At 67.9% G+C, this 12,555-nt stretch overlaps 2 protein-coding genes across 2 annotated transcripts; one reads left to right on the forward strand and one right to left on the reverse strand.

Annotated features, from left to right (window-relative positions):
* The first annotated feature begins 1,148 nt into the window (after positions 1-1,148).
* Positions 1,149-2,980, forward strand: SLURP1 (secreted LY6/PLAUR domain containing 1). The gene is made up of 4 exons (XM_041769431.1): positions 1,149-1,205; positions 1,767-1,893; positions 2,308-2,427; positions 2,741-2,980. Exons 1-4 carry the CDS (start codon positions 1,149-1,151, stop codon positions 2,899-2,901), a joined length of 465 nt encoding a protein of 154 aa, XP_041625365.1. The 3' UTR covers positions 2,902-2,980.
* A 2,579-nt stretch (positions 2,981-5,559) lies between these two features.
* On the reverse strand, positions 5,560-9,506 carry THEM6 (thioesterase superfamily member 6). The gene is made up of 2 exons (XM_041768438.1): positions 8,926-9,506; positions 5,560-6,923 (listed from the first exon to the last, which is right to left on the reverse strand). The coding sequence occupies exons 1-2, from the start codon at positions 9,436-9,438 to the stop codon at positions 6,810-6,812; spliced, it is 627 nt and encodes a 208-aa protein (XP_041624372.1). The 5' UTR covers positions 9,439-9,506; the 3' UTR covers positions 5,560-6,809.
* Positions 9,507-12,555: the final 3,049 nt, after the last annotated feature.

Here is a 12,555-nt window from a genome sequence, read left to right on the forward strand (position 1 = left end):
GCTCGTGAGTGAGCACACTGGCCACGCAGGAGGTCAGGCGGGGCCAGGACCCACTGGATCCGTCACACTCCACACTAGACACTCCCTGGCTCCTCTTGCAACATCTGGGTGCGATTGTGGACCCGGCCCCGGGGAGGGGCCGCCCCGGTGCTGCCTGTGCCTGCACCTGCCGTGTGAGGCCCAGTTGTCGGATCTGCAGCAACCGCCGTCTCGTCCTTTGCAAGCAACGCCCTCCCTTTGTTTCCTCAGTCCACAGGGCCAGGTCACATCTGCCCTCGAAACTGCCCTAGGTTCCTAGTCCCATCCTACAGACAGGAATGCAGTCTGGAGGGGCAAGGGAGTCACCCCAAGGCCGCACGCAGAGCCAGTGGCAAAGCCAAGACCAAAACCCAGGCCTCTGGAGTGCCAGCCCAACCTCCTCCCAGCATGTCATCCTGCCTGGAGATTGGGGTCTGACTCCATACCCTGCAGCGGGGCCCACCCCCCTCCACACACCCAGCCGGCAGCACGCTCGCATTCCTTCACCTGCCATCCAGTTGCTCTTCCGTCTACTCATCTACCATCTCCCCCCATCTTTCCTCCCTCCATTCATGTACTCTCCAGCCATTCACTCTGCCCTCTACCCATCCACTCCCTCAAATATCACCCACTCACCCACCTGCCCACCCATCCATCTATTCACCCATCCATCCAACCATCCACCCATCTTCTCATCCATTCACCCGTCTACCCATCCATCTACTCATCCATTCACCAACCCCCCCACCCATCCATCTGCTCACCCACCCACCCATCCCTCCACCATCCATCCACCCATCCATGTACTCACCCATCCATCCATCCATCCATCATCTACCCACCCATCCATCTACTCACTCACCCATCCACCCACCCAACATCCATCTACTCACCACCCACCCATCCATCCATCATCTACCCATCCATCCATCTACTCATCCATCCACCCATCTACCCATCCATCCACTCACCCACCCATCCATCCATCATCCACCCTCCCAGCCACCCATTAGGCCCTCAGAGGACAGAGAAAACAGAGTCTGGAACACTAGGATGACCTCTGGATGAGGGGCACCTGGACTGGGCCATATAGCATGAGGAAGACTTGAGGCTAGGATGGGAGAGCAGAGATGGTGCCCACTGAAACGCAGAGCACAGGCAAAAGTGTGGGCACGAGAAAGCCTGCGGTGGGATGTGGACAGTGAACAAAGTCAGAGAAGGCTATCAGGCCGGGAGACAGGGGGTGGGCAGGACCCTGTTGTCTGGGGCCTAAAACCTGGAAGCTCAGGCTTGGTCTAAAGGTCATTTGTAGGGAAGGGGCTGGCAGTGATTGTGGGGCCTGCCTGGAGCCTCACACCCATCATCCCAAGAGGAGCCTGGGCGCCCACCCCACCCCACATGACACCATCCCCTCGCCTCAGCAGACACTCCCCACCTCCAGGCTTGTGCTCAGGTGGGCACCTCTGTCAGGGCAGGACATCCCGGTGTGAAGGACACCAGTCTTGGCCTTGGCTGGGTTTGAGATACACCAAGTCCAGATTAGGGCCTGCTGAAGGGAGCTCAGTGCCTGTGCGGTGTCCGCGTGGGCCGCCACCAGGCGGGCTGGAGCCACGAGGGGTCCCACTGCCTGAGGGTCCGTGAGTGAGGCGGCCTGCCTGCCCACCGTCCCGCCCGCTGCCTCCCATTCTGCCCTGTGCCACCCTGCTGACTCACAGCCTCTTCCGCCACCACCCTGGCTTGCGCCGCAGAGGGGAGGGTATAAGTGCCCAGAGGGTGGCCCCGGCACTGCCTCTCCCAGCTTCCGAGCACAGCAGATGGCCCGGTGCGGGGCTGCACTCCCGCTGCTGCTCCTCGCAGCCGCCACCTTGCGCGCTGGTGAGTGGCCAGGCCGTGGTGTGGCTGGCGAGGGACCCGTCTCCAGGCCTCACTCGGGAGGGGGCCCTTCAGGGGCTTGGGCAGAAGGCCTCCTTCAGCCCCTACTGGGCTCATTTCCCTTGGCCTCAATGGGCTTTCTGGGCCCTGGAGCCTTCGCCCGGGACAGGCTCCCAGGCCCCATTGTCTAGGCAGGGAGACCAAGGCTCAGAGAGGAACGCAGTGTCCAGGCTGCTGGTCAGAGCCCTGGGCCTGAAGGGCCTCAGCGAGGCGGGCTACCTCCCCAGGCAGGGGTGGGAGGGGAGACGGGCCAGGTGGGCACCGGGGGTATGCCCAGGGGCGAGACCCTACGGCCTCTGCTCTAGCCTCCGAGAGGGCTCTCAAGGCCAGGTGATGAGTTTGCCCATCCCTGCCCAGGTGAGGCCTTCAGATGCTTTACCTGTGAGCTGCCCACACCTGTTTCCTTATGCAAGAACATCTCTGTCTGCAAGCCAGAGGACACGGCCTGCAAGACCACGCTGCTGCAGATTGAGTCAGGTGAGTCTGGCCCACAGCGGGCTGGGGGTCCACTGCGGTCACCTTCCCCACGTGGTCCTCAGGACTGGAGGTGCAGGGGGCAGAGGTGGAAGGCCCACAGACGGGCTCTGTCCCGCCCCCAGGCTACACCGCAGGCCCCAACAGGGGCCTGGAGGGAGCAAGGACAACTTCCCAGGCCAGGCCATTAGTTTGGGGGTCACAGGGTATCACTGGAGAGGTCAGGAAGGATCAGATCAAGTGCATGGAGGTCGGGGCAGCTGGGCAGGCCCGGGGAGCAGAGGAGCAGGCCCTGACACCTGCCCACGGCCGGCAGAGTACCCGTTCCACCAGAGCCCCATGGTGACCCGGTCCTGCTCCAGCTCCTGCATAGCCACCGACCCCGACAGTATTGGGGCCACCCAGCTCGTCTTCTGCTGCTTCCGTGACCTGTGCAATTCAGTGCAGGCCAGCAGGCTCCTTGGCCACCTTCCCTGAAGGTCCTGGCACCAGCAGAGGTCACCTCTACCCACTTCTGTGAGCTTCCCGAGCCTCAGGTTAATCATGGGACCCAAGGGGTGAGAGCCTTGCAGGGGGCACTCTCTGGCTCCCACACTGGCAGAGAATAAAGCAAGCCAAGGCACAGACGACCCCGTTCCTTCCTGGGTGCTGAGAGCCCATGGAGCCCGGCTGCAGGAGCACTGGGCTGAGTCGGGCCACTCTGGGCACCCGGGCCGTTTGGACTCATTTCATGGAAGGGGGAGCGGTGGCTTCTGGGGCGAAATGCATCCTGGGCCGGCCTTTGTGGAAACCAGTCCCAGGGCACCTCAGAGCAGGACCAGCTCCTGAGCCCAAGGGAAATCTGCCCCCACTCCCGCCCCCCAGGTAGGAGGGAAGCAGGAGTGAAGGGTGCGCATGTCTGCCCTGGGGCGGGGGGTGGGGGCTGGGAGCACAGCACGTGGTCTCCCCGAGGGGGCACGGGGTGGGCTGCGTCTGGGCCAGGTGTCACCCACACACCTGGCCTCACTCACCTCCCCTGACCAGGGCCCACCAAGTCCTTGGGGGGCAGCCAAAGTGAGAAGAGATGGGGTGCAGGAGGCGCTAAGGACATGCCAGCTCAGCCCAGACACCAAGGGCCAGTGCCGGGCCCTGCACCACGCTGGACATGCGGCACCCGGGGTGGGGACGGAGGGGCCAGACCTCGGACCCTGTTTCCCCTGCAAGCTGCCCACCATCCCCCCCGCCCCCGGCCCAGGCCCTGACCTGGCTCGGCAGCCCTGGGGGCAGGTGGGGTGGGAGCTACGCCCGGCGCACTGGCAGCCTCGGAGCCTGCATGGCCCCAGCGGGCTGCCACCCCTCCCCAGGCCCCGATTCCCACCGGTGCCCTCTGGGCCGAGCACCTTCTGGGTTCTGCATCTCGGCCAGCCTTCCCCAGAGCTTCTGCAGCCAAGAGCTCCAGCATCCACTTGCCCACTCCCCGTGGTGAGATGGGGCCCTGGGTCCAGGCCTCCTAATCTGGGGTCCAGCAGCTTTCCTTGGGCTGGGGCCACACGGCTGACAGAGGGCGCCCCTGCCCAAGCCCGCGAGCCCGGGCGGCCACCAACGCAGCCGAGTGGCCTGAGCCCAAGGAAAGCCCCTGACGTCTGCAGGCCCGAGAACGCCTGCCAGCCCTGCACATCCCGCTGTCCCCTCGGGAGCTGGGGAGGCCACGGAGGAGGCCTTGGGACGGCTGGCCCTGGCGTGCCCACAGCGGGGACGGGAGCTGCTCACACAGCTGGGGGCACTTGCGGCCTTGGGATCCAGGAGTTGGCTGTGGGGTCACAGAGAACACAGGAGGGGAGATGCCCACCAAGGGTGATCCGCTCCACAGGCAGGATGGCTGAGGCTGCTCAACGCCCCCGCCCCGCGGCCCAGCCCTGGGCCCTCCTCAGGATCCTCCTCCCCGGTTGGAGCTCCTCCAAACAGAACGAGTGAGACAGCCTCCCCTCCCGTCCCCACTGGCTGGGGCGTCTCCCTTGAGTGGACAGAGAAACCCCGGTGCCCCTGGGACACACGATGTTCAGCCCAGATGCCCCCGACCATCCTGAACACCTCCTAACACAGACCTTGCCTCCCAGCCCCTGCCCTGCTCCGGGGCGCCAGCGGGCCGCCACCGCTGCAGGGACCTGCTGGGACCCAGACCCACTGTGTGCACACCGCTTCCTGGCCCTAGTCCCACCGTGTGACACCTGGGGTGACCCCCACGCTCCCCCACCCCCCGTATGTGCCCCACAGGACCTGCACGTACACCTGTTAGACGGGCAGACACGATGTTCCCCACAGACACCCAAGCACCCCTGTAGTCCAGGCACCGCTGCCCAGGGTGGGTGCGAGGCCCAGCCTGGCCAGCCCCAGGGCCCCTGGGCCAGGCGGGACGTGGGAAGAGCTGAGCTTCGGCGGACCTCCCTCGGCCTCAGCCAGGCCGCAGCCTTCCCTCCCCAGCACCCAGTTCGAATCCAACTGCCCGTTCTCTTCCAGGCCCTCGGAGCAGGTGGTCAGGGCACGACGTGGCCCATAGCGCCCCTCACCCGCCTCATGTGCCGGCCCCACCTCCTGCCCTCTTTGAGGGACTTACGGCACGGCCCTGGGGGACCCCACCTCCACCCGTAAAGCCCCACTGACCTCTGCCCCACCTGCTGCCCCCACCTCACCCCAGGAAGCCCAGAGCCTGAGGCCTAACCTCCCAAACTCCTCTGGGGGATCCTGGGACCAAACCACAAATGTGCACCGGCCGTCGCAGCCTGGGAACCCTGGGAACGAGAGCATCAGGGCCCGGGCCCACGTTCTGTGAAACAGGAGCAAGTCGTGCCCTGCCCTCCTCGTCTCCGAGGTCACGGGATCCCCAGAAGCTCAGACAGCGCCCCACCCCGGAAGACACCGCAGGGAGTGGCCCCGGCTTCCCCGAGGGACCAGGGCTTCGGGAATGAGGACTGCCTCCAGCACACTGACTTTAAAAACCCTTTAATCTCGGGTTTTCTTAAATAAAACAAATGTTGCAGCTTTCCCTTGCGGCTGTAAGGCAGATGTCAGCGAGGGGGCAGGAGGGGGGCAGGCTGGACCGGGCGGGCTGCTCCCAGGGCCAGCTGGCGGGCCCGGCAGGGCGGGGGGGGGGGGGGGGGGGGGGCCCCGGCCACACCACAGGCTGGCGGGAGCAGGTGCGCGGCAGCGGCCGCCTCGTCCTGGGCGAGCAGCAGTGCCACCCCCGGCGCCTGAGCCGCGTCTCCAGCCGCCCAGAGCGAAGGCTCCCGGCTCTGCCACCCGGCCGGGCCACTCCGGGTTCTGCTCCTCCCTGGGCCTCCTCGGCAGGAAGGAGAGCGAGGAGGCGGGGACAGGCAGCTCGGCTGGTGTCCCAGCAGCTGGTGACCCTGACAGGGAGCCCCTCAAGCAAAGCCGTAAAGACCCTTCCCTGGCCCCAGCGCTTGGAGGGAGGGAGGAAGTCCCCAGAGAGCAGATGGGGACGACGACCCCAGGAGGGCAGGCCAATGAGGTGAAGGCCCAGAGAGGACAGGGCCCTCACCACGGTCAGAGCAGGGCCAGGTGAGCACCCAGTGGTGCAGGGAAGCGAGGGCAAAGTGCAGAGGGCATGTGGACACAACCCTGCTCCCCGCTCGGCTTCCCCGGCAGCAGCAGGCCCAGCTGGGACGGGAGGCTCACCACCAGTACGGCCACAGGAGACCCTGCGCCCCCCGACCTGCTCCAGGCCCCGCACATGCTCCGACTGCCGGTCCTGCCCCCACCCCAGGGGCGCCCCTGTGCCCTCTGGTCGGTCTGCCTGGCCCCAATTGCGCAGACCCCACCCTGGGCCTGCCCCGCCCTCACCTTCGGCCAGAGGGATCCGCTGTTGTGATCAGGCCCCAGCCGTGCCCCAGGGCTGCTCTGGCCTCACCCCTGCCGCCACACTCCCCGCCCCACCCCCAGCAGCTCCGTCAAACTCTAACTCCAGACTCCGGGGCTCAGGGTGGTTCCAGCTGGTCCCTCTGGTCCCTCTGGCCCCAGCACTCTCCTGACTTGAGCCTACGGAAGCCTGGCTCCATCGGCAGGGTGGGGCCAAACCCTCTTCCCCCCAACAGCCCACAGGCCGAGGGCCCTGGGCCTCCCACCTTCCTCATCACCTCCACCCCGAGGGCAGAGCTGGGGCCGGGCACCTGTGTCGCCCCCGTCCGGTGCCCAGCGTGGTATGGGGGCAGGGGAGGAGTATCCAAAACTGGCAGGGGAAGGGAGGGCCGGAGCATCGGAAGGGGGGCTGGGATGCAGGCTACTCCAACGGGGAGACGACTCTGCGCCAGCCCACTCTGTGCTCTCTGCCCCTGGCACGCAGGGGTGGGTGGGCAACTGCCCCAGGGCGAGGCCGGTGGGGGGCGTGGTGGTCACTGGTCCTTGACCACGTCACTGAGCCCACTCTCAGCCCTGAGCAGCTGGCTGCTGGTCTCGTTGTAGGCGATCCAGTGCCGCAGGTCTTCTGGCAGCTCCGGGGGTTCCACCTGCAGGGGGAGAGAGTACGATGCCCACGGGGACCACTGCCAGTGTGGCCAGCAGGGGTGCGGGCAGGGTGCCCAGCCAGGGTGCTGCTTTCACACCACTGGACCTCCCACCATGCTAGCTCTCAAGACACCATTCTCCTTCACCAGGCCCGTGTCCCCAAGAGGGCCACAACTGAGGCCACGCCCGCTGCAGGGAGAGAAGTGACAGGAGGCCCAGAGGGCTTCAGGAGTGGGGGGGGAGGGGATGGCGGGGCGGGGAGGAGGCCGTCAGAACGCCTCTGCTGGCAGAGTGCTGGACAGGGGCCTGCCCGGGGCCCCTCTGTCCTCAGTGCATCAGGAGAGGCTGAGCCTGAGGCCCTGGGCCTGACTACTGTGTCCCCACCCCTGCACACTCAGCCACCAGCGCGATGGGCAGGCTGGCGAGACACAGGGTGAGGGGGATGCCCGGTGGCTCAGGGGCTGAGCGTCTGCCTTCAGCTCAGGGCATGACCCCGGGGTCCGAGGATTGAGTCCCGCATCCGGCTCCCTGCAGGGAGCCTGCTTCTCCCTCTGCCTGAGTCTCTGCCTCTTTCTCTCTCTCTCATGAATAAATAAAATCTTAAAAAAAAAAAAAAAGATGCGGGGTGAGGCCTGAGCGGCCAGAGGCCTCGTGGACGCGCTGCGGGCATTCCAGGGCCAAGGGCAGAAGCATGGGCAGAGGCACTTGGGGCCGCGGCCCTGGCTGGCCCTATAGACGGGGGAGCGCTGTTCAGCGTCCCTGCCAGGCTTTTGGGAGCACCGCCCTCCCAGCCCGCTGCAGTGACCAGCTGCAGTGCCTCTGTGGCCCCAAGGCCACCCTAATTTCAGCAGGCAGGATCCCCGGGCACTGGACTTGGATGGCCTTGCGCTAAGTCGGGGTTCTGTCCGGGTCCCCCTCCTGCAGGAAGAGGTCTCTTCTATCTCTTAGCCCCAGCTCTTGGTCTCCGATTAAAGTCCTTCACGGCCAGTGACTGCCCATGCCAGCCTCCTAACATGGGAAAGGACGTGTGGAGCAACTCTGTCCCCACAGGGTGGGCGACATCCAGGACCTCTGGGGGTGTGCCGAGGCAGAGAACCAGGGAGCTGTGCCCATGGCCCGAGGTGTAGCTTTGAGCAGTTCCCACGGCCTCTTTGAGCCCCAGTTTCCCCACTTTTGATACGGGGGAAAGGCTGCCCTGCCACGATGAAGGTGAGCTTGTGACCCTCCTTGCTCAGGAGGCGCCTGTCCAAAGCCAGAGAGGGCAGCGCCCTGGTTTAGGGCACTAGGGGTTGGGGCAGGCCCTGCCTTTGGCTTGGAGGCTCCAGGCAAGTTTGTGGGAACCCGCCTGAGGCTGGGGCCTGCCTGGAAACCATCGCTGTGCTGGCGCCCTGGCTCGCCCCCAGGGCCCCCGTTGCCACGCTGCAGGAGCGGGCTGTGCTGAGCTGGGAGGAGCGGGCCCTGGGGAGGGTGCTCCGGCCCCACACAGGCGCTGCGGGACTCTGCAGCTGGGAGGCAGAAAAGCTTGCAGCATCTCTGGGGCTCAATCCCCCGGGGCCCAAATCCAGGTGACGGTGACCCGACCCCTCAGCTCCCAGCTGTGTGAAGGGCAGGGGGAGGGTGGGTGTCCTCGGGTCCTTGGAACTCCCCGTAACCTGCCCTCACTGACCCCGCCACTCGCATTCAGAAGCAGGGGCCGGAGACGGTGGCTCCAGAGTCCAAGCCACACAGCAGCACCAGGCCTCAGGCTCGCCTGGGGCTCCCTGTCCTGGAAGAGGTGGAGGGGAGGGCGTGGAGTCCGAGGGCAAGGCTCGGCCGCGGGGGGCGCAAGGAGCCGATTCGGGGCCCGGGAGTTCCCGGGAAAGGGGCGTCAGTGGAGGGAGGCCTGGGCCCGGAGGAAGGGCTGGAGGGGCGCTCGGGGGCAGGCGGGCACCCCGGGGGGGGGGCGCAGGCAGCTGGCCTGGGCGAAGGGGCAGGGCCCGGCCCCGGCCGGCGGAGGGTGCTCACCCGGCGCTTGCACAGGTGCCGCACGACGCGCTCCGGCGAGGTGCCCAGCACGTGCTGGCGGGAGCGCAGCAGCGCGCACACGAAGCCGTCGCGCAGGCTCACGAAGCGCGCCTCCAGGTAGAAGGCGCGGGCGTCCCAGCCCAGCAGGCGGGTGCGCACCTCGAAGGGCTCCAGCAGGCGCAGCGAGCGGCGGTAGCGCGCGCACGAGGCGGCCAGCACGGCGCGGGCCCCGAGCGCGCGCAGGGCCCCCAGCACCCCGCAGCGGGCCAGGTGCGCGGCGCGAGCCACGTCGGCCTCGCGCAGGTAGCGCGCGTTGTTCATGTGCAGCAGCAGGTCCAGGTCCGAGGGCAGCACGCGGCCGGCGTAGCGCTGCTCGGCCAGGAGGTCGCGGACGCGCGGCTGCAGCAGGCGCGCACGGAGCACGGCGCACGGCACGCGCACCAGGTACCAGCCGTCCAGCAGCGCGAAGTAGGCGAGCGCCACGGCCAGCGACGCCACGGCCAGCCCCAGCATCGCGGGGCCTCCGGGGCGCGGGGGGCGGGGCGCGGGGGTGCGGGGCCTCCGGGGGCGCGGGGGTGCGGGGGTGCGGGGCGCGGGGCCTCCGGGGGCGCGGGGGTGCGGGGCGCGGGGCCTCCGGGGGCGCGGGGCGCGGGGCCTCCGGGGGCGCGGGGGTGCGGGGTGCGGGGCCTCCGGGGGCGCGGGGCGCTGCTCGCGGCGCGGCCGGTGTCCGCGCCCCGCCTGCCGGCTCTGCCCGAGCGCCGCTGGGCCCAACCACCTCGCGGGCCGGGCCGGGGAGGGACGCGCCGGAATCCGCCGGGGCCGCAGGCCGGAGCCCCGCCCCCCGCGCGCCGCCCCCCCCCGCGCCCGCAGTGGTGCGTCCCCCGCGCCCGCCCGCCCCGCCCCTTCCTCCGGGCCGCGCCACGGCGCCCTCTGGCGGTAGCTCCCCGCGCTGCAGGCACAGGAGGCTCCGGGCTGGGCCGCCTGGCCGTGTCCCCCCCTTCCCGGCCCCCCGCGCGCCCCCGCCTGCCTGTCCCCTCTCACCTGCCTGCCCTCCCCCGCCCGCCTGCCTGCTTGTCCCCCCTCCTGCCTGTCCCCCGCCTGCCTATACCCCCTCCTGCCTGTCTCCCTCACCCATCCCCCCTCCTGTCTGTTCCCCCCACCTACCTGTCCCCCCGCCTGTCCCCTCACCTACCTGTGTCCCCCCGCCTGCCTGTCCCCCCCACCTGTCTCCCCCTCACCCATCCCCCCTCCTGTCTGTCCCCCCACCTACCTGTCCCCCCCACCTGTCCCCTCACCTACCTGTGTCCCCCCCACCTGCCTGTCCCCCCGCCTGTCTCCCCCTCACCCATCCCCCCTCCTGTCTGTACCCCCCCACCTGCCTGTCCCCCCCCACCTGGCCCCCCTCCTGCCTGTCCCCACCTCACCTGCCTGTCCCCCCCCACCTGCCTATCCCCTCGCCTACCTGTCTCCCCTCCTGCCTGTCCCCACCTCACCTGCCTGTCCCCCCCCACCTGCCTATCCCCTCACCTACCTGTCCCCACTCCTGCCTGTCCCCACCTCACCTGCCTGTCCCCCACCACCTGCCTATCCCCTCACCTACCTGTCCCCCCTCCTGCCTGTCCCCACCTCACCTGCCTGTCCCCCCCCACCTGCCTATCCCCTCGCCTACCTGTCTCCCCTCCTGCCTGTCCCCACCTCACCTGCCTGTCCCCCCCCACCTGCCTATCCCCTCACCTACCTGTCCCCACTCCTGCCTGTCCCCACCTCACCTGCCTGTCCCCCACCACCTGCCTATCCCCTCACCTACCTGTCCCCCCTCCTGCCTGTCCCCACCTCACCTGCCTGTCTCCCCCACCTGCCTATCCCCTCACCTACCTGTCCCCACTCCTGCCTGTCCCCACCTCACCTGCCTGTCCCCCACCACCTGCCTATCCCCTCACCTACCTGTACCCACTCCTGCCTGTCCCAGAGACTCAGACCCTGGCCTGAGGGGGCTCACAGTGCTGGCACTTCCTGGACCAGGCGGCAGGGCCCTCTGAGAGTGTGGGCGCAGTGGTCCCCACGGGCACGGCCTCGGGACTGCTGGAGACCAACCGTCCCACGCCCCTCAAACATCCAGGGGCTGGCTCCCCACCTCGGCAGGGCCACGGCCCCAGTGCCAGGCAGCGGGTACAGAGTGCGTCCGGTCTGCCCCCTACGGTAACCCAGCTCGTCACCCCCAGGTCGCAGTCATCTCAAACTCATTCCCAAGCGCTCCCATCCCTGGCGCTTTCAGAAAGGGAGCCAGTGACACCAGGGATGGAGGCGCAGAGTCGCAAACGTGCAGGACTCTGAGGTGTCGTAGCCCGTGGCGGTGGGGTGTGGACGAGCAGCCTGTAGCCCGCACTCCAGCCTCCATCCCCTTCTCTGCATCCCTGGGGAGGAAAGCCCAGAGGGGGTCTGTCCCGCTTCCCCTGCCCCCCACGGCTGGCTGGTCCCCGGGAGGCCCCCTCCGCAGGTCTACCCTGGAGCCCTGGAGAGCACCGCCCATCCTGAGAGGCGGCTGAGCTTTCATCCAGGCCACACCGGGCCTGGGCTCGGGTTAACTGCCCTCCGAAAAGGGGGGCTCCCGGGGTAGTCCCACCACAGCAGGTGGCTTCCCTTGCCCTGGGCACCCTCTGGGCAGAGGCCGAGGTCTTTGCTTTTCTGGCCTTGCTTCCAGGGCCAGTGGTTGGTAGAATGGGACTGGGTTTCCTGGATCCTTGGATCTGCTTGGATGCTCCCGGGGACGGGAAGCTCATTCTCTATGTCCTAGGAACCCCTGGAGGTAAGACAGGCCTTCCCCACGCGGGGCTCACACTTGTCTCTGTCGTGCTGGCGCTGTCCCGGCTCAGCTCCAACCGCCTGTCCCCGAGGTGGGCGGGGCGGCAGCAGGATGGCAACGTCCTGAGCTCCCCCCCCCCCCCAGAGCAGCCGCTCTGTGAGTGCAGCCTGGTCACTCACCTGGTCTCATCCCCACAGGGGAGGGTCCGCCCCCAGAGGCCTGTTCTCGAGCTGCTGGCAAAGGTTGGTGAAGGATGAAATGGGGCTGGGGGGCTCACAGACCCCTGTGCCCATCCTCCTCACGGCCCGGGCTCCCTCGGCCCAGCTTCCTTTGGAGTTTCTGCCGGCCACGCTGAGCCCCCCACCAGACGCACACCGCAGGTGCCCTTCCCTCTGCCAGGGACCCTCCCCTCCCAGGGTTCCCCTCCCTGACCCCCAGACCATGAGGTTCCCAGAGTCCCGGGCTCACCCTGCTTTTGCACAGGCTTGATTATGCGAGCCGGGGGTGCGCTTCCTGCTGGCCCCTGAGAGAGGAGGCAGGGCCTTGTGGGCCTCTGATGGCGCAGGCCCAGGGCCAGCACGGTCCGCAGCCCACTCGGGAATGCCCCACGAAGCAGTTCCTTCTCAGCTGCCACCATCCAGCTGCTTCAGTCCCACACAGCAGATGCGGGTGTCCCAGGGTCGTCATCGGCAGATTCCTGGGGGTCCCGGTCAGGCCGGGGACTCTTGGGCATCGGACCTAGAAGCCCCTCCCTCTGCATTGGCTTGAGGTGAGCCCTGGGAACCGCGCAGGGTGGAGGAGCTTTGGGGGGTACTCCTAGGTCCCCC

The sequence above is a fragment of the Vulpes lagopus genome, chromosome 9, assembly GCF_018345385.1.
Source record: "Vulpes lagopus strain Blue_001 chromosome 9, ASM1834538v1, whole genome shotgun sequence".
Lineage (NCBI taxonomy): Eukaryota > Metazoa > Chordata > Mammalia > Carnivora > Canidae > Vulpes > Vulpes lagopus.